At 28.8% G+C, this 20,865-nt stretch overlaps 2 protein-coding genes, 1 non-coding gene and 2 pseudogenes across 5 annotated transcripts; 3 read left to right on the top strand and 2 right to left on the bottom strand.

The window, feature by feature from the left end:
• On the top strand, nt 1-560 carry LOC149891464 (uncharacterized; annotated as a pseudogene).
• A 1,154-nt stretch (nt 561-1,714) lies between these two features.
• LOC145189267 (replication protein A 32 kDa subunit-like) lies at nt 1,715-10,560 on the bottom strand. Of its 3 annotated transcripts, XM_090078895.1 has the most exons (9): nt 10,426-10,454; nt 10,068-10,087; nt 9,617-9,675; nt 9,485-9,547; nt 7,311-7,418; nt 7,112-7,225; nt 5,813-6,004; nt 4,788-4,996; nt 1,715-2,103 (listed from the first exon to the last, which is right to left on the bottom strand). In XM_090078895.1, the coding sequence occupies exons 4-9, from the start codon at nt 9,530-9,532 to the stop codon at nt 2,022-2,024; spliced, it is 753 nt and encodes a 250-aa protein (XP_089935021.1). In that variant the 5' UTR covers nt 9,533-9,547; nt 9,617-9,675; nt 10,068-10,087; nt 10,426-10,454; the 3' UTR covers nt 1,715-2,021. The 3 variants fall into 3 exon arrangements, with proteins under 3 accessions (XP_089935021.1, XP_089935020.1, XP_089935022.1); XM_090078894.1 differs by lacking the exon at nt 9,617-9,675 and having other exon boundaries at nt 10,426-10,560; XM_090078896.1 differs by lacking the exons at nt 9,617-9,675; nt 10,068-10,087; nt 10,426-10,454 and having other exon boundaries at nt 7,311-7,420; nt 9,486-9,503.
• Nucleotides 10,561-10,687: 127 nt separating this feature from the next.
• On the top strand, nt 10,688-12,472 carry LOC149891462 (small ribosomal subunit protein eS21-like). The gene is made up of 6 exons (XM_090078897.1): nt 10,688-10,780; nt 11,255-11,317; nt 11,608-11,671; nt 11,774-11,842; nt 12,274-12,329; nt 12,421-12,472. The coding sequence occupies exons 2-6, from the start codon at nt 11,268-11,270 to the stop codon at nt 12,434-12,436; spliced, it is 255 nt and encodes an 84-aa protein (XP_089935023.1). The 5' UTR covers nt 10,688-10,780; nt 11,255-11,267; the 3' UTR covers nt 12,437-12,472.
• Nucleotides 11,879-11,945, top strand: LOC149891463 (small nucleolar RNA SNORD36). Its single transcript, XR_016450374.1, has one exon. It is a non-coding gene; the product is annotated as a small nucleolar RNA SNORD36 (small nucleolar RNA).
• A 2,344-nt stretch (nt 12,473-14,816) lies between the features above and the next one.
• On the bottom strand, nt 14,817-15,931 carry LOC149891461 (uncharacterized; annotated as a pseudogene).
• Nucleotides 15,932-20,865: the final 4,934 nt, after the last annotated feature.

The following is a 20,865-nucleotide window of genomic DNA, read 5'->3' as shown; positions in this document are numbered from 1 at the left end:
GTCATTGTTCGCTTAACAGGAAGGTTATTGCATCATTCGATATGAAGCCATGACTAGTTATGGGGGAAATGACTTAGCCAGTGCTGTAACGTGTTTGCTTCTGAACTTCATGGATGACCTTGAAATAGTTAAGTTAAAATTTTCGTTCGATTTATAAGTACCACAAAGCTGTAATAGTTTCAGGTCAGCAGCTTTGCGTGAGTTCATTATACGATGCCTACAAAGAAAAGGATTTTTCAGTTGTTGTGAAGTTATAAGTTATTTCTTTAAGAGTTAAAAATCTTTCATATCGAAATCCACTGCCATACCATGTGTTTTTTAAAATCTCTTTTACAGATAATTATTCACAAGTTCCTATAAATAGGTTTCTCAAGCGAGCAGCATCATTAAGATATTTGATGATCTTTGATTCAAGCATTATTGTCAATCCATTACAAACTAATATACCAATGGTAGCTTGTTTATGTGTTCCTTGTCAGCCTATTCTTATTGAAAACGCCAATGATATTGTTTTTATGGATTCAAAGATGCCTGCTGTTAATATTGCATTAAATAATTGATGGAGAACTTTTAAAAAATTTGATTTCTTTAATCAATACATTTTCTCTTTATATAATCTTTCTATTAATATAGCCAAATGTACTGTTTTAAACCAGACGTCTTAGTGTTGTTCACGGTCGTCACGAACAGGTGTCAAATAAAGGGTGTCGTAAGGATATTTACCAACTAAAAAAAAAAAGTCCACGATTTCTAACCTCGTTGTTGAAAAATGAATTGATCACCTGACTAGTCTTTAATTTATCAATATATTTAACACATGAGATGTAACAAAATAACATTTCATATATTTATTATATAAAATGTAACAACAGCTATTTTTTCATGATTATTCAATTTTACTAAAAACCTAGTTATTTTGTTCTCATCTCCAAAACGAGGGTGTAAAACTATGGGCGTTAGCGTTATTTACATAAATTCCATTTATTTAGAACTGAACATAGTTAAACCTGTGGAAAAAATGTTATTCCCAAAATTTTATTTTAACTTAGCAGCAAACAAACTTAAAATTCTACATCGATTTTCTCAGTTGTGAAAAATTCAGAACAAGAAAATTCTAACGTCGCGACTATGCAATATTTTAGAATGCTTAATAGGTTATTGGATCGCAGAAATATCTAAAATATGGTTTGATGAGTGATAATTTTACCCGCCCGTAATAAAATCGATATTTCAATTTTATCAATATAACTGATTAATGCTTTTCCCTAACTTTGTAGGATGTGCAAGACATTAAAACTTGAGCTCAGCCTTCGCAAAAAATTCACCGTTTCCTGAATTTTTAAAGAAAACTGCGTTTTCAGCCGATTTCTGTTCGTTAGAAACTGTTTAGAAATGATCCATTAGAACCCAAACTTCACCACAAGTCTTTTGCCACGTTTTCTGAGTGCTCACGAGTGGTATAAATAGCAAATTATTTTTTCAGCCCATGCATATAATTAAATAAGGTATGCTATCATTTCTTGACACATACTATAAATACGTGAGTAAATGGTGGCTTGGTAACCACAGCTAAATTTAAATTTTTAGCTGAGGAGACAAATTATATCAGAGCATAAGCATATTTAAATTTTAAAATAAACGGATGTTTACGCCAAATGCAATGGAAAATAATAAAAAGAAAACAAAACAAAACAAAAAAATAAAAACAAATTAATGACTCCAGTTATTTCGATTTTCGTTTTCCTTTTAATGATTTATCATTACAAAATTATATTGCCGTCTCTCTAAAGGAATGAAAAAAAAACAAAAAAACAACGACTTTGATACAAGAGTAAATTTTAAAAGACATTTTCATTTAAAAAGATACTCACCAGCGTTATTTGGTCACTAAGTAATTTATTATAATAAAGTATATCTGAAACTTTAATCGCAAAGCATGACATTTTGGAAAAAAGACTTTAAAAAGAAAAATTCACAATCACTTTTTTTATATAGACATTTGACATAAGGTCTTGTAAAATTTAATTAGAAGTAGAGCGAAAGTGATCATCGTCGATTGTTGAATATATATGTCCTTCATTGCTTAGCCATTCCAAACTATTTCTAAATATTGAATGAACAATTACATGAAACATATTTGCGAAGTAAATTTCAATATATTGCAACCGAAATATATATCCACCTAAAACTAAAACTTTTTGTCAAGTAACGAAATCTGAAAAGTGATCATCAAAATGAAAAACTTCACAAAACAAAAACAAAATGTTTTCCAAGGAAACAAAAGTTTTAAATAAAAGAATTTTAACTTTTAAATCTTTATTATATTTGCTAATATTATCTATTATATATACATTGTATCCAATTACATAGGTAATATATACTATAAGAATTTATTCAATTGCTAGATATTTATTTGCTGATGAAAGTGGAATATATCCTTGATTTGTTCTCATTTATGAGTATCTTTCAGCTGTTTTTTTGTAAGATAAAACATAAAAATAGTGACATTTCAAAACAAACATTTTAATACCGTTAGATTGATGAACATCACTGCAATTTGTTCATAAATTGTTCATTTCGAATCTGGGTTTTAATTTGTCTTTTATGATACATAAAACAATACAAATGTTGCTTTGTAGAAATTTACAGTAAAACTCTAGTTTAAAGACGACAAAATGGTACGTAAAAAATATAACAGACTTTTCAAACAAAAAAAAATCATTGATGATTATAATGCTGGAATTACAAAAGTTGATTTATGTAAAAATTATAAAATGTCAAGAGCAGTTGTAAATTGATTAGTTGACAAATATAAAACCAAAGGAACTGTTTTTAGGTAGACGACCGAAAGGTACTCTTCATACTGATCGTCATTGTTAGGTACATTAAAAAGAATCCATTTGCTAGTGCCAGAGATTTCGCAAATTGGAACTTATTATGGCAGAAAATGTATGTATGATAAATAAGCATAAAATAAATTTTAGTATAACTTATATAAACGCAACGTAGTTTTGTTTCAATTACGTCACGTTTATTTTCGGTAATTTTGTTAATCATCATAGTAAAACGAAGCTGAACAAAGTTGAACAAAAGTTGAACACAATAAACTTTTTAACAACCTAATAAACTTTAAAAAAACCCACTGATTTATGTTGCTAGTACAAGTAAGTAAAATTAAATTTGAGATGATGTTAGAGGTGGATTGAGCCTGGTATATGTCAAGCCCGAGCCGAGCGTGAACTACCAATATAAGGTCTCTATACGGCTAAAAATGTTAATTACTTTTAATGTTATGTCTAAAACTTTATTACTGATTGCAAGATTGCCAACAAATTTTCAGGGTTTTTTTTACGACATTTTACTGGATTTGATTAGTTTTTCCATCAATTAAAGTAATTAATTTACATCTTTTATTGACCTAACACCATTACCAATCTTGGACTGAAACTAATATTTTTGGCAACATGCATATATATTTGGTAATTGCAAATTGGTAATGATCAATATTTCCAACATTTTAACTTATCCTGCTCAACTTTGTTTAACGTAATTGAGTTATAATTTCGTTTTTGGGAAGTTGGAGTCTGACCACGTTACGTTTCGTTACGGTCGCAAAAATGAAGCTAACACTGGTGCTTAATGAAGACATTTGGATGACAAGGTTGTGTATTATAGTGCAGCAAAAAACCCATTTATTTTGGCGAAGAGCCGAAAAGCACGTTTGAAGTTTGCAAAAACTTACAGAAACAGGATAGTAGAAGTGGAGACGTAATTATGGCCGAATGAGTCAAAGTTTAACCTGAAAGATTTAGATGGTAAACGAAATGTAAGAAGACCAATTCCCAAATGATTTAAACAATGTAAACTATTGGAAATGTGAAACATTGGGGTGGTAAAAGTTTGATTTTAGGGGTGCTTTTCAGAATTTTCTGGATTGGGCCAACTTTATTGGTATCCTGGAGAAAGAAAAAAAAAAAAAAAAAAAAAAAAAAAAAATTTAAAACTGAAAAATCAAATGCTAGTTATTATAGATAAAAATGTGCCTCTGACATGGACATTCTAACAGGACAATCACAACTTAAAAGCTTCAGTACATCTGTGCTGAGGCTATTAAGACCAATCGATATAATATCAATTACTGATCTGATTTGCTTTGATGTTATACTTTTAAAAGTGCCTTTGGTTTTAGAGTTGAAATAACAATATTTTTCTTTTTGTAATTTTTTGAATTAAATAATTTTATCTTGATTAGAATAGATGCGTAGACTATATTTTATCACTGTTGGCTCACGTAAATTTGTGACTCATCAAGTAATTTGTTACACTTGTGGTTTTAAAATTGATTAATTCTGTTGTGACTTGTTTTTATGTAAATATTTTGATTGAAAATTCCTTTTTTTGTTTAAAAAGGCGCATCACAGAAAACCAAATTAATATTATACTGGAAACTTAAAACTCGGCCAATAACTTAAATACCTGTAAACAGAAACAAAAAGAACAGAATTAGGTATAACATGAAATCTCATTTTTGTAAATTCCATTGTTTTAATACTTTCCTTTTTAAGTTTTTTAGGATTACTCTTATAAGCTTGTCTGTAAATACAGTCTAGTAATTCTATTCACAAAATAAATAAAACTAGGGTAAGCAAATACATTTGAGCAGCAGTGCACATTTTGTTGCAAAACTAAATAACATTTTATTGAGAAAAATCCAGGAAAAAACACGCTTACATTTTAATGAATCTAATAAATTTCTAATATTTAAATTTTGGTGAAAGAATTCAAACCTTAATTGATTTTCACCAATGTTCTTTGTCTTTTGCTTCAACTCTGAAATGCTTATTCCTTGCTCAGCTGTACATGCAGAAATATAGTTAAAGACAATTTTATTAGTACCGGTCAAACCAGCATCATTAAAACCACCTCCCAATGGATCACCAGTTCCAGCAAATCTATTTGGTGTCTCTACGTTGTTTACAACAGTAAGATTTGGAGCCTAAAATTTTTATGCAAAGTAAAAAAAAAAAAAACTGCAAAATTTTCTAAATTGTAATTTTAAACAACTGTTTTAAATAGTTTTGTAATCATAATAACAAGGACTACTAAATGAAAAGACATTCTCTGGCTTAGTGGAGGCTATTAGATAATTAAAAACTAAAAACTTATTTTTATTGAAGTGTACCAAAAACAATGTTGTATTAAACATATTTTAATGCAACTAACGATTTTTATACAATTATAAGTTATTACTATGAATACTATTGTTAAATTTTTAATACAGTGAAAACTCATAAAACATTAAAATAAAGCTAAAACTCATTTATAAAATCATGATAAACTAATTTAATAAACATCCTCCTTAAAATAATTAATGCACTTTTCAGACAGCCATGTTTTTTTGGTTTATTTCTGCTAAAGAGAATGTTTTTCTCAATCCTTTTCCTAATTTCATGCAGAAGAGACACACGCAGAAGAACATTTTGGAGTACTAAGAAATGACAAAGTTGATCATAGTTGCAATTAGAAAATAACTGAATGGCAAAGCAATAACCAAAATAAGGAGGAATATGTTACAAGAGTTATTTGATATTTTGAAAATCTCTTGTAAAAAAATTTCTTTTTTTTTGATTGTCAGCAATAAGTAATTTAAAATCGGAAAAAAAAAAATCTACAAAAATAATAAAACAATAAATGAGCCATATAAGAAAGAAATAGCATCTGATAGAAAAACCATAAAATCAACTTTTCATTTAGTAGTCCTTAATGATAAATGCATAAAGTTCCTTTATATACAGTCAACAGAGTAACCTACCTTTTTTAGACTTAAATTTGCATAGACAACATCTAAGAAATGGAATGATATTTCATCAAAATCCTTTATTGGTACTATACTAAATGCCATCACACTTCGCATTTGACCATCATTAAATGACTTCATGTTGCCCACCACACGAACATAAGTACCTTCCCTACACTCTGACCTCTTTAGATTGTCACTTGGGTCCTGATCATTAATTTAAATAATATTTTTTTAACAAATTAATCATTTTTGCATTTTCAAAATTCTTTGGAATATTAAGAGCATGTAAACTGTATACAAAAAAAAAAAAAAAAGAAAAAAAAAAAAGAAGTCTGCGTTTAAATAATTTGCTGATAAGCTTGACATTATATGACATAAGTACAACTTTATAGCGGTGAATTTTAACTGAAAACAATATTTTATTTTCTAGTTAAAAAAGTCGAGTCAATTGAGTATTGCTTGCTAAAGATCTAAATCTTGAAACATTTGGGAATAAGTGATTCAGAACTTGTCCTAGATAAAAAATGCTCTAATATTAGTAAGTTTAGATTTTTGAAAAATTATAATTTTTTAGGAAATAGTTAGAATTTTAATTGCTAAACATTTGTTTTTTACTTTACAATAGGTTGTAAATCAATATTTTGCTCAACAAAAGAACACTGCATTTTGGTTCTTTGTGTAAACTTTATCATTACTAGAAGTAAATGCTCCCTCCAAACCAATGTAAGAAGTGCAGATAGGTAAATGAAAGAAACAAAACAAGAATTCACAATCACTTGAAAACCATGCAAAAGATTTTCTTGAGTAAAGCTAGGAATGTCTCAGTAGAACTAGAACAAGTTTATCAAGAAGATGATTGAAGCTGACTTATTTATATATACCATTTTTTAAATATACCATTAAAAACAGAAAAATTAAATTGGTAAAACTAGTGCTCAAGATTTTAATTTTCTTTACAGTTTTAGAAAAATTTTCAGAAATATTTACTTGAACTATTTTAAATTTTGATAGTAGTATTGTCATTTTAAATAATCAAAAAATTTTTTTCTAAATTTCTAAAATCAATTAGAAAAATTTAGAAAACTTAAAGAAATACAAAGTATTTACCTTATCTTTAGAATATAATACTTTTATATCCAAATACTAATTAATCAATTGACAATTTTTAACAATCACTGACACCTTATCATATTAATGTTTATTCTCATATTTATATCAAAATAAATGGCAAGTAAAAAAGAAAAAAAAAATATTCGTATTATTTCTGAAGGTTTTTAATACTTCTAAACAATATGAAAAACTTAAATATACCTCAGCATCAATCCACTTTCTTACAGAGACCAAATCACCAGTCATATCATCTATCTTGTATGAAATATTTGTAGCAGCTTCTTGCACTTCACGAATAATACCCACTATAGTAACCTATTTTAAAAATTTAACTTGAACAACTGAAAAAAAAAAAAAAAAATAAAGTGTAATAAATGAAGAATTACTCTTTAAAACATACTTGATGTATATCTATACCATCATGACGGAAGACATCCTCTGTCACATTATATTCTGCTTTATGAAAAATTGCTGCAGTAATTGGAAGCAAAGTTTGCGATCGATTTTTCTAGGGTTTGATAAAAATAGATGTTAAAACACAATTAATAACATGTTAAGGACCCTAAGTAATTAAGCAGACATATTTAAATTACAAGTAATTAAGCAAATATATTTGATCAGTATCAGTATAAACTTTATAGTTCATATTTTTTTGAGGATTTAAAAAAAAAAGTTAATTTCAAAACTTTAAAAAATAATTCTGTAATAAAACCCTTGTGCATATGACAACCCAGTCAAAAACATTGACGAAGAGAAAGCTATTGTGCAAGTAAATTCTAACCTAACAACAAATCTCAAAATGCAGATACCAAATTATCTTAGACAAAAGGAAACTCTAAGCTGACCTATTAGATAATGCTTCAAGCAAATACAGGTTTAATGACTATTTAGTTATGGGGAGAATGCAAGGAACTTTTGACATGTACTTTGTAGATTTGAACCCTGTAAATAATTCATATGAAGAAATATATTGTGTTAAACTTGATTAAATTTCTGATTGATTGGTTGCACAGTAAATAATTTAATGTGTAAGTGTTTTTTCCTCATGCAGGGAAGTCAAGAAGCTCCTGTGAATTAACAAGAGAGTAAAAGCCAATTCATTTCAGGGAAGTGATGCCTTAAAAGTAACACTAGGTGGATGAAAAAGAACTATGTTTATATACATGGCATTTTTTTTTATATGTATATTTAAAGATGATGTTAATAAAGAGAAAAAAGGAGATATGTATTTGTATTATCATTGAAATAAAGAGAGTTTCTATTAGAGAGAATCTGTGTATCATTTAATGATACAACGCTTTTTTTCTTTTTGATATGCATTTTCTTGCTAGTCAAAAGAAACCAAAAAAAGGGAACTTAAAAAAAAGATTGAGCAGGTACTTTATTATTTGTTATTAACAGAAAAACCAAACACCAATGCTAGTTATTGACACAAGAAACCAGAAGCACATATTATAATAAATTGTTAAATATATAAAGTTTTTGTTAACGTTTTGTTAATGTTGATTTTTAAACAAGTGGTAGGAACAACAACAACAAAAAAAGCAAAAACAAAGAAACTGCAATCTGAAGAAAAACAAAGACAAAAAGCCATAGTGAAAACAATAAGTTGATGTCTTTTAGTACTGTAGCTGCAGCATTGTTCTCTGATACAGAAAACATGAAGTATGCACTAAAAAAAGTGATGCAGAGATTGGTCATTTATCAAAAAGAATGTTCAGTGGAAACATCAGCACTAGCAATAGTAGGCAGGGCATCCTGATTAAAGATTTGCAGCGTACTACACCTATTACTTGATAGCAGCCACAGTGTACACTCTAGATCACAATGTCAACAAAATGCTGTTTATGTTGGACATATTGCATTTATGCTTGGTTTTAAGCACTAGTATCTGTCACAACTATAAAAAATAACTTGCACATTGTTTGTCAGCTTTTATTGTATGACAATTTAGTTGTTAGACATGCAGCATTGGTTGCATTCACTCATCATTTGTAGTATCTAAATGAAGTGCAGTTGGTCTTCATTTGATTTATGTGTTGAAGTACAAGAAAAAAATGCAGATGGTCACAAACCTACTTTACAAAAAAGGTTCTGAAGTCCTACCAAAGCAACATGAGAAAACTCTCTTAAACAAATTAGTTATTGAATCTTGTGATGAATGTGGCAGCAGTATTCTATTGTTTTTCATCATGTTTTACTATCCCACTGCAAATGATATTAATGTACTTGTTCTAAATTTTGTGCCTTGTTGGGATTGTGACACAACAGACTGTGGTATAGACTAGCCAGTTCAGCTGCTACATGTAATGCTTAGCAAACTAATTTATTGCGTTGTACTCATTTTTTACTCTTTTGTTACTTTAAATTAGTAAAACTATTTCAAATGAAATATAAACCAACTATAAGGTTTTTAATAAAACTCTAAATAAATCAATGAACAAAATGATTTTTTTTGTTTGTATATTCGAAAAAAATTTCTTAAGGAAAAAGGTACACATACTTAGCTACTTTAATAAAAACATCACTTAACAAAATTAGATATTTACTAGTACAAATTATTTATTGATAAACCTTTTTTTGTGAACTATCTATTGCAGGTGACCCCATTCCGGGACTCATGAACCCCCCATCACCCTAAAAGTAGAAAACAGAATTCACAATTTGTTGACAGGAAAGAAATTTTAAACAAAAAAAACTGCTTACTGCTATTTCTGTAAAACTGCATTGATTGCATGTTCAATTAGTTGAAAATCCTTTTAAAACTCCATATAAAATCATAATTTATTAGTCATAATTAATAATAGGATTAAGTATTATTTAATGCAAGGTAAGAAAAATAACTTTTTTTTATAAAAAAAAAGCAAAATCTTAAAATGATAATAATAAAAAAAAAAAAATAAAAAATAATAAAAATAATAAAATAATAAGGATAATAAAATAACAAAATAATAAAAATAATAAAATAACAAAATAATAATAAAAGTAATAAAATAACAAAATAATAATAAAAATAATAAAAAATAATAAAAAATAGTAAAAAAAAACAAACAATAAAAACAGTAACAAAAACAAAAAACAAAAAAAAAAAAACAAACAGTAAATAGCAAAATTAAAAATAACAATAATATAAATAATAACAAAAATAAATTTATACCTGAAAATTTCCATGGAACCCTATGAAACAGAAAAACAAAAGTTTTTATGGAACATTTATGGATTCTACCAGTTACATACTATTTCCAAAAAACTATGAATAACTTCTTTTCATGAAATATGTCATTTTATTAAAAAAACACACACATTCAGCTTATGTTAAATGAGTAAAGATGAACCTAACTTTACTAAACTCCAATCTTATCCCTGTTAATCTTAGGCTAGCCAACCGGAGTTTTTCACAATTTTCATTTGTGAAAGTTTAGCACATTAAAAAAAAAATCATAGCAAAAGTAGGGGGTATTCTAAGACTTCTTATAGGATGAAAAATCGGTCATAGATATCTAATGAGTTTTTACCCTGAAAGTTCATCTTCAACAGATAATTGATGATGGAAATGTCACTTCGCGCAATTATTCACGCGGGAAACCATGTCAGATCTTAGTTCAAATATACATCAATATTTTGATCAATTAATTTTTTTAAATTAGTCTAATAATTTTAAAGGTTAATATAGTAGTAATATGAAGAAGATTAAACAAGCTGCAATATTTAGTAAAAAATTATTTCTAAAATAACATTACTTGTAGTTATACAACATTCTGTTTTCTACTCAAAAGTGTTCCGTCATTTATCAATTCCTCTTTAACACGCTTTAGTTTAACAAGAACCTTTTACTCGCTAGCACAATTCAGCAAAGGTCGTCAGTCCTTGGTACGTAGTAAACGAGTAGCGCTTCATTCTTAAAAATATCAGTGAAATATTTTTAGAGACACAATGGAGTTGATCTATATGTTTTCTCTTTCACCGCTTTCATTTTTAACGTATAAAATGTCTTTCCTTCATGGTTTTTTTTGATGAATAAAGTTGATTTAAAAAGATAAAAGACAAATGTGGAAATAGGCAACATTAAATTTTCAGTCAACCAACAGATAATCCCTGGTATGTTGTATGTATAGCTACATAAAGTAAAAAGGATTTAAGTGAGTTTCTTGTGGGTTGAAAGAATTATGCTATTCTAATTTAAAATAATCATGTTAAAGCCAAACATCAATCCTGTTTCATTTAAAACTAAGGAAGTAACAGTCTTTTCAGACTGCCAGTTTCTGTTATTTGTATTGATTAAACATTTAATATGGAAATCTGTATAAGAAAAAAGTCCTGTCATTAAAGAAGTTTATGTTTTAGTTTTTGATTGATCATGCAGAACGACGCTGGTGAGGTAGTTGATGTTTATATTCCCAGAAAATGGTAACTTATTTTCTTGTTAAATTTTTAAATTTTCAAATATAATTCATTTTAGTTAAACATTGATTTATGGAGGAGTAGATATAATTTTTAGTATCTCATTACTTTCAGCTGCATTTTGTTATTAGTTTATTTAACTCTGCTAAAACAATAAACTATGAATTAAGCCTATGCAAGTATGTTTGCCCAATTATAAGAAATTAATTAATATCCTTGATCTGTTCCTGATTCTCCAATAACTTGATAAAAAATATCATTTTATTGCCTAAATATGCAATTTACTCTTTTTTCAGCTCAGCTACAAATAATATAATATCTGCAAAGGATCATGCATCAGTTCAGATTTCTATTGCAGAGGTAAATATATCAATCTAATATATTTTTCATTATAATATTAGCTTTATATATTTTTAACTTAAAACTCTTTGTTATTGTTTAAATAAAAAAAAAATCTTTTAGGTTGATAATGAAGGGCGTATGACAGGTTCTTCTAAAACTTTTGCTTTTTGTGGAAGAGTTCGCAGTGCAGTAAGTTAATTACAATAGGATAAGTCAATAACAATGGTGCAATGATGATTTTTGTTCTGAATACAAATGTTGATTTTAATCGAGCTTTTTAAAACTGAGCACCTGACATTTTTTTAAATTTATTTTGTTTATATACTATTTATGCTAATGATTAAATAGTTCATGCACCACTCTTACCATCTCACTTTGTGAGAGAATGAAGATAGATGAACAAATGAAGTCTATTTAAAGGAATTAATGTTTGTTGACCAACTGATAAGCTGAATTTTTATGTTTTATTACTGATGATTAAATAGTTCATGCACCACTCATATTGCTTCTGGCAAAATGGTGAAAATAGAACATATGAAGTTTTTATTCTGGACACAATACTGGACAATAATACAGATCTTTGGTTTTTTAAAAATTAAGTTTTTATTTTTCTTATTAAGGGTGAATCTGACGATGCACTCATCAACCTATGTGTGAAAGAAGGTCTTATTGCCAAGTAAACATTTATATTCTTTTACAGACCTTTTGATGTCATTACATTTATGTCTAATTTAATTAATTTTTACTCAAACCTTTTTTCTTTTCAGGAACTACAACCTCTAAAGTGTATTTGTCAATTGAAAAAACCCTATTGTCAGAGTTCAAAGTTTTTATTTTATGCGTGAAGCTGTCCTTCCTCTTCTAGGTTTAAAATTTTCTCAAGATGTGTTAAAGGGGGTAGGGTTGACATCATAAAGAATATATTATATCTGGAATGTCACAGATTCTTAAAGCAAATTTATGGTTTCACAGCAATTAAAATTTATGATTTCACAGCGCTTAACTGTTAGAAGTTGTAGAAATAGTTAATGTTTTAAGTTCTTTGAGACTAAAATCATAATTAAAGGCGGCTTTCCACGGAGCGAATTATTTCGCGCGAAGCGAATTAATTCGTGTCTATTTTTTCGCTGAACCAGAAATTTGATTTCCACGTAAGTTTAGCATAACTTTTAGCGCGCTTTTTGGAAAACATGTTGACGAAAAACAGATGGCTGTTATTTCGAAGAAAATTAATTATTTTAAAAATGATGCAAATGAAAAGAGAAAAAGTAAAGAATAAAAAACGATTTTGGGTAAGAAAAGTTTATGCCGAACGCCTACAGAAAGGAGAGTTTCATTTATTAATCCAGGATTTACGTTTACACGACCAGGAATATTTTTTTAAGTATTTTCGTATGTCTCCAACAACTTACGAAGAGTTGCTTTCGTTCGTAGCGCCTATCATTGTAAAACAGAGAACAACCATGAGAGACCCTGTTAGTCCTAGTGAAAGGTTGGCCGTAACACTTAGATTCCTTGTAACAGGTGATGCTCAGTGTACTATTGCTGCAAGTTACAGAATCAGCGCTTCCACTATCAGTAGGATTATTAGTGAAACGTGTGCTGCTATTTGGACTTCATTGAAAGAGAGAAACTATCTACACGTTCCATCAGAAAAACAAGAATGGAAAACAATTGCAAAAGAATTTGAAAATATGTGGAATTTTCCGCATGCTATAGGTGCAATAGATGGCAAGCACATTGTTATGCAAGCTCCTCATAATGGCGGATCAGAGTATTTTAACTATAAGAAAACGCATAGCATAGTTCTTCTAGCTGTTTGTAATGCTAAATACGAATTTACTATGGTGGACATTGGTGACTCTGGAAGACAGAGTGATGGTAGTGTTTTTAATAACTGCAGTCTTGGTTATGCAATTGAAAATAATAAATTGAATATTCCTGATCCAGAAAAGATTGGTAATTCAGATAAAATAATACCGTACGTTTTAGTTGCTGACGATGCTTTTGGTTTAAAAAGGCACATGATGAAACCATATCCCAATCAAAACATTCTTTTAAAACAAAAAATATTTAATTACAGACTTTCAAGAGCCAGAAGGGTTATAGAAAATACATTTGGCATTGCCACATCACGCTTTCGAATATTTCGCAGACCAATTATTGCTAATCTCGAAAAAGTAATTTTGATTACACAAGCGATTGTAGCCTTACACAACTTTCTGATGAAAAAAAGGTCAGCAAACAATTATCTCTACTGCCCCACAAATTATACTGATATCGACGGTCCTGCTGGGTTTAGACCAGGTGATTGGAGGCAAGATAATTCATGTTCTGCTGCACTGCAACCACTGTCATCAGGTTCTAACAACTACTCAAAAGACGCAAAGCAAGTTAGAGACGACTTTAAAGAGTACTTCAATTCACCAGAAGGTGAACTCGAATGGCAATTAGACTTAGTAAATAGAAATTCATAAAAAAATTGCTTTAAAAAACTGTTAACATGTCAATTCTGATTTTTAAAAAAAAATTTAAAATGTTCTAGAATTTCTGTAAATTTCTATAATTTCCGTAAAGTTTCTGGTTTTAAATATATATGTTAATACTTTTGATAAACATTTAGAAATTCATTTGAATGTTATTTCATATAATTTATTTGTATCTGTAACACAGATAAAAATAAGGCATTAGCAAATATAAAATATATATAAGTAGATTTAAAAAAAAAAAATTAAGGTGAAAAGTCTCCATAGTAAACCATGTAGTTTATGGGTAGTTGCTATCATCTATTAGTCAAAATATTACGACACTTTATATTCTGATATTTTATTAAGACAAAGTTATTAATGTTAACAACTGATATGATAAAAAGACTTTTAGAGTAAATTATAATATAATTTATATATATATATATTATATATATATAATATATATATATATATATATATATATATATATATATATATATATATATATATAAAATATATACCTAATATAAGCCTATATATAATAATAATAATATATACCTAAACACTCTATCATAAGTGTGTATATATATATATATATATATATATATATATATATATATATATATATATATATATATATATATATATATATATATATATATATAGTTATATTATAATTTAAGTTATATTATAATTTACTCTAAATTTCTTCATGCTCGCCATATTTCATGTTGAAAAGAAGTGTTTTTATCTTTATCATAGCCCGTCTGTTTTCTTTTATTGGGAGTTCTTTCATAATTGGAATAAGGCTTCGACAAAATAGGGTTGTTTCATCTTCCTCGACATCTTCCATTGACTTTTTTAACATCTTGTCACACTCTACTAATGATTGTGACAATTGTGACAATGACTCATCATTTTGATTTTTGATCCGTGCTTTTTTTGGAATGGATGGTCTTGTACAGCTTAATCTTTTTCGATTTTCAGTTAGAATTAATTCACTGCTACAACTACTGACACTTGGACTTAATGGTGAAATACTATGCTGTGAGTGAAATGACGGTGAAGCAAAATCTGGAAAAATATCTACATTAGATTCCGTTAGTTTGTTTTCACTTTTTTCATGTAAAAATGCCATTTGAAAAAAAACCTACATTTTGGTAAGTTTGAGGCTGCTGCTCCTGATCTAGTCATACGGTTACGTTTATCTAAACATTTTTTTAGTGTATCTTTCAGATTTTTTAACTTTTTCTGAAGGAAGTCCTCTTCCTTACAAAATTTTAATGCAAGTTTTTTCCACGCATTTAATTTCACTAATCTATCTTTGTATGTGGGATGATTAACATCCCATAAGCTTGGAAGCTCACGAACAGCTTCAAGAAAATTATCTATATCGAATTCAACAGGCATACAATGATCGCTTTCATTCTCTTCATTTTCGACTACTTCACCAACTACTTCTTCATTCGTAATTGCAACTTCATTTTGAGAAGCATTTAATAAAGCTTCCAATAAATCAACGTTAACATTTCTTTCTTTAAACCACTGAATAAACGTACTATTGTCGGCCATTATAATTTTGTTGTGTTTGTTTATTTCCGAATTTGCATGTTTGAATATTTCAAAGGTTCTGATTGGCCCTTTCTTCAAGCGAAAAAATTCGCTACAAAAAAAGTAGAAGTCGATCCAACTATTTTGCGAAGAGAAATTTTTCGCCTTGCGATAAAAAAAATCTTTGTGCGCATGCTCTCAAATATTCTTGGCGAAATTATTCGCTTCGCGCGAATTAATTCGCTCCGTGGAAAGCCGCCTTAAGATCCTGTTTTTAATCAAAATTTTAAAATTGTAATAAAATTTATATAGTGGAGGTAGTCCGCTATATAGATTTTCTTTCAGAATCATCCAAAATTGAATTTTCCCCCATTCTATCGTTCGAGTACTATCTTTTTACGAATATTTTCTAAATTGTGCAAGTGGTTGCTATAGATATTCTGTAGTTGAATTAACTTTATTGACAAACAGTCCTGTCAGCATTTGGTATTCAAGTATCTCAAAGATTTAACAATTATGAAAAATATTTTTGAGTAATGGACCTCAGTATCACGACTGTTGATGTCACAACTATTTTTCGCCAATATCCCATTTCCACATGCTTGAATTTCTTTCGAATGAGCAAGAGTAGGTATTTTCGTTCAACTGTTGTCGTTGAGAATCCACTCTTCGTCAACTTAAGATTCGATTCAGAAACGAATCGATTTGGCTGTGCAAGATTATTAAAATTTTTATTTTTTTTTCAAATCATCCACTTTTGCAGATCTTTCACCTATCCAACACACTTTGAATCTACTACAACAGTGTGACTGATGCTTAGTTCTTTCGCACTCCCAAGAACCGTTTGAGATGAACCAACTTCCGTCAGGGTTTTCAAATCGTCGTCCTGGATTACTGTAGGTTGACCGCTATGGGGTGCAATTTCAGGGCTGAAATATCCAGAACAAAATTTCTTGAACTGTTGTTGCAGGCTGCTCTCTCTAACACTATTGGATCCCTACTCCTGACTGATTTGTCAAACTGTCTTGGCTGCAGATTGCCTCAGAAGTTTAAATAAAAATAAATTGCTCGAAAAGCTTTAAAAAGATATAGAGTTATTAAATATTGATAAAGAACTATCTGATCGTATGGTTATACGAGGTTTTGGTGTTGATATGGGCAGTGAAAGCTCATCGGTATTGCCAGGGTAACGACTAGAACTGGTTTGCAAAAACTTGTGTTCAATTTTTGCAATTACTAGTTTCGACTTTTACTAAGAAAGTGTTTCAACATATGTCATATATAATTTTGTATAATAATATAATTTTGTCTTGATAATGATGAGCTTTACTTTAAAAAATAATATAACTGTAAACAGCTAAATAATCAAAAAAGTCAATAATTATTAAATACAGTTAACACCATAATGTCAGTTACTCTTGTCTTTGAAATCTGTAACAAATACGTACAGTTTTTCTACTACTTTTAATAGAAAATTGGGTCTTGTGCTGTGCCATTATGTGTAGTAAGTGATTTGAAAGCCTCTTGAACAAGCGTTTTAAACCTAATAGAGCAGAAGGAGCTTAAAATCAGCTGATGAAAACCTTTTGATAAAACGTAGTACAGAAGTCTTTATGGGTCTTCATCAAAAGTTTTGAAAGACAAACTAATTTTCACCGTCTTTCTTATGGATCCAATGCATTTTTTTTAAGGAATGGCAACAGTATAGTCAATAACTACATTTCATACGCATCGTCCTAACTTTATTTCTGTTTAAATAATTGCTTTTTAAATAACAAGCTGTAATCGGCTATTTGTTGTCTGTCGTTAACTTAACAAAACTGTTATTGATTAATGAATGTTACTCAATCAACACTAATTAAGCTGCTTTGAGCTTCAGTGGCTCTCTAAAAAGTAAGTATTGTTTGAGATGTCAAAAAACTTTTTATGTTTGCTTTATTTAAAAAAGCTTATACTAGTAAAAATCTAACTAGTGAGTAGCTGAGGTTGAAGGAAGCTTGATTAGGGTTTATGCAAAATCTTTACTTTAAAAATTTTTTCGTGTTTCATTTTGTTTATTAGCTGATTCTGGTTGTAATGTGCTACCAAATGCTTTTGGGGCTGTAACCAGGAACACTGTGCCTTCAAATCTGTCTGTATTTTGCTCGTTAGAGTGTATTGCAAAGCTTGAGATTTACAATTCACTCGCGTTAAAGTGAATTGTAAACCCAAAATCTTGAAGACTTTTTATAAGAAAATTTTTAATAGTTATATTGATAAATATATCAATCATCATCATCATCATCATCATCATCATCATCATCATCATCATCATCATCATCATCATCATCATCATCATCATCATCATCATCATCATCATCATCATCATCATCATCATCATCATCATCATCCTCATCATCATCCTCCTCATCATCATCCTCCTCATCATCATCCTCCTCATCATCATCCTCATCATCCTCATCATCATCCTCATCATCCTCATCATCATCCTCATCATCATCATCATCATCAACTTAAAATAATTCCATCTTATAAGATAATACCAAACAAAAAGCTCTCCAGTTAAATTACATCTTCAAGACAAAGTTGTATATAAAAGTTAATATCTTTTACTCTTCAGCAATTCTTCAGATTTACATAAAGATTTTCTATTTTTTTCTGTAGAAAAGATATCTTGTAAATAAATATATAGAATATATTTATGGTTTAGTTTTTTGATTCCTGTGTGCTTCTACAATTATAGTTATTTTTTAACGATGTAAATATTTAGCAGACCTTTTAAATACTCACTACAATCTTCAAATGTTTTATTTATGTAATTCAGGATATCTGTAACATCATATATCTATCATCACCATCATCATAGCTATCGCCTTTGAAAGAATGTTTTGCTTTTATTAAAGAATCTCCAAAATATTTAATATCAATATTTAGATAATCGATTTTATCTTCGTTATCTGAATTTACAAAATTCTAATCCATTCTTTCTCAATTCATTAAGATTTGTTGTATCCACAGTTCTAATCCATTCTTTCTCAATTCATTAAGATTTGTATGTAATGGATAAGTGAATGGATAAAGTTTTTTTGTTAGGTTTATGCAACCAAATTTACTACTTCATGTTGCATGTTTTTTAATGTACCAACCGTGTATACTAACAAAATCTCTTAAACGTTGATTTCTTTTCGAACTTAGAACGACATTTATTTAATAAAGCTTTTCTGTTGTCAGCCATTTTATTTACTCTTTTCAACGCAAACTTTGACAGCTCAAGTTTCTGGTGCTAAATCATTCTTCCATTTATATCTAGCATATCCATTCCTTTTCCCATCTTTTTTTAAATATGTAAATAAAAATGTCCACAAAATACTTGATCATCACTTTGGACTTGATCTGTGTTGTAGTTACATTGGATAGTTTACATATTTTGGTAGCTCTTTATGAATTGGTCAACACCAGCTATCAAGACAATACTTTTGTTTTTTACACCAAGGTACCCGTTGTGTTTCCTTTAGCCGCCCTAAAAGTATTAGAGGTTTAATTGTTGGTAAATCTAGATGTGGCGAGTCACTTTTACTTAATCTACTAATTAATCCAGGATAGCTTGATTAAAACTTTTGTAGAGCAGAGTTTTTTATGAGTAGAGAAGATTTTTAATAACGACGTTGTTTTCTCTGCGAGAAAAATTTTACTTCTACAATCTTGTTTTGGTGAGATTCGTGAGACGTAAGTAATAAAATTTTTCTTATATAAAAATGGAAAGTATTAAAATGTTGAAATATTTAGAGGAGATTAAACGTTCTAATGATGAATCTGTTAATAATACATCAAAGAGAGAAATGCAAATTGTATTGTCTGATAATAAAACACAACTCAGGACTAAATTTAATCCTTCATTACAGCCAGACTAAAATAAAAAGTAAAAATATGGATTGATTAACTTGGAAACATACTACTCATTTCCAAACGTTGACTACAAATAACTTTTATTCACCAAATGGTGGAGTTTTATGAAATGTTGTCAATAATAATAATATATCTATTAATAGTATTATACAAATGCAGACAAAATGGTCATTATAGTAGTTCTAACAATCAATACTATATAACCATATCAGCAAATCAAAGTACATTATAATCTATACTAGTGTTGGAAAATAGTTATCAAGTAGATTTCACAGGCACAAGATCCATTTCATCAGTCTTGGATTTTAACAATGTTAAATACACCCAAACCTATCAAGAATCTGAAAATCCTGTTATTATTCTAAAAGTAAATAGTATTCAAGTTCACATGGATATCATTTAAGGATCTTATCATCATCATCAGGATCTTATGTAGATGGTTCAACATCTAATGTTATTTATGTATCTAATGTATCTGCTGAATATAAAATTATTGAAGCTCAATCAAACTTAGTCTTTCTTCCAGTCTTCTTGGAAGAAATGGATTATTCCTAGTTTCTTCCAAGAAGAATGGAAGAAAGGCTAAGTTTGATAAGATTGAAAGATAAGACTGACTGTTCAAGATGGAAACTTGTTAAATCTTGTTAAACTGAAAACTTGTTCACAATGAAATCTTAAAACATAAAATCTTGAAACTTGTTAAATTAACTTGTTAAGAGGAGAAAAACTATGATTAAGGTTTAATCTGCGTGAGGTGTAAATTGTAGTGTTTGTATCTTTAAATTATTTTATAATTTAAAATTCTTGCATACATAAAATGCCAGTTGACAAATTCGGAATGCTGATTCAATGAATATTAAGCGTAATGATAGAAAAAACATTTAATCTGCTGATAAACTTTGCGCTATGGGTAAATTAATGGAACATTTAAGCTCTGCAGGTAAAACTCGACAAGATCAAATTCAACTACAAATTAGCTTCAAAAATAAACCTGTAATAAAAACATGTAGTAAAATTTTATGCAAGCAGATAAATGATCAAGAATCTACTTATCTGCATTTAACGTTGATGAAAAAAGAAAAAAGTCATACTGATATACAATTCAAAAATTTTAACCACTATTTAAGCATGTGTTAATGGTTAAGCATATGGTTGAAAATGAGCTGAGCCAACTCCCGCTTTTTCTCCTATTTCTTCTTGGTCTTCTACTACGTTGACGACAGAAATAGATTTAATGAGCATTATTCAAAGCTAGCATAAATACATATACAGTTTTAACAACTTTAT

The sequence above is a fragment of the Hydra viridissima genome, unplaced genomic scaffold, assembly GCF_058129835.1.
Source record: "Hydra viridissima isolate aposymbiotic clone 2 unplaced genomic scaffold, HvirCarnegie_v1 scaffold_2, whole genome shotgun sequence".
NCBI classification, from domain to species: domain Eukaryota; kingdom Metazoa; phylum Cnidaria; class Hydrozoa; order Anthoathecata; family Hydridae; genus Hydra; species Hydra viridissima.
Note: the sequence above shows the minus strand (reverse complement) of the source record. Positions and strands in the feature narration are given on the sequence as shown.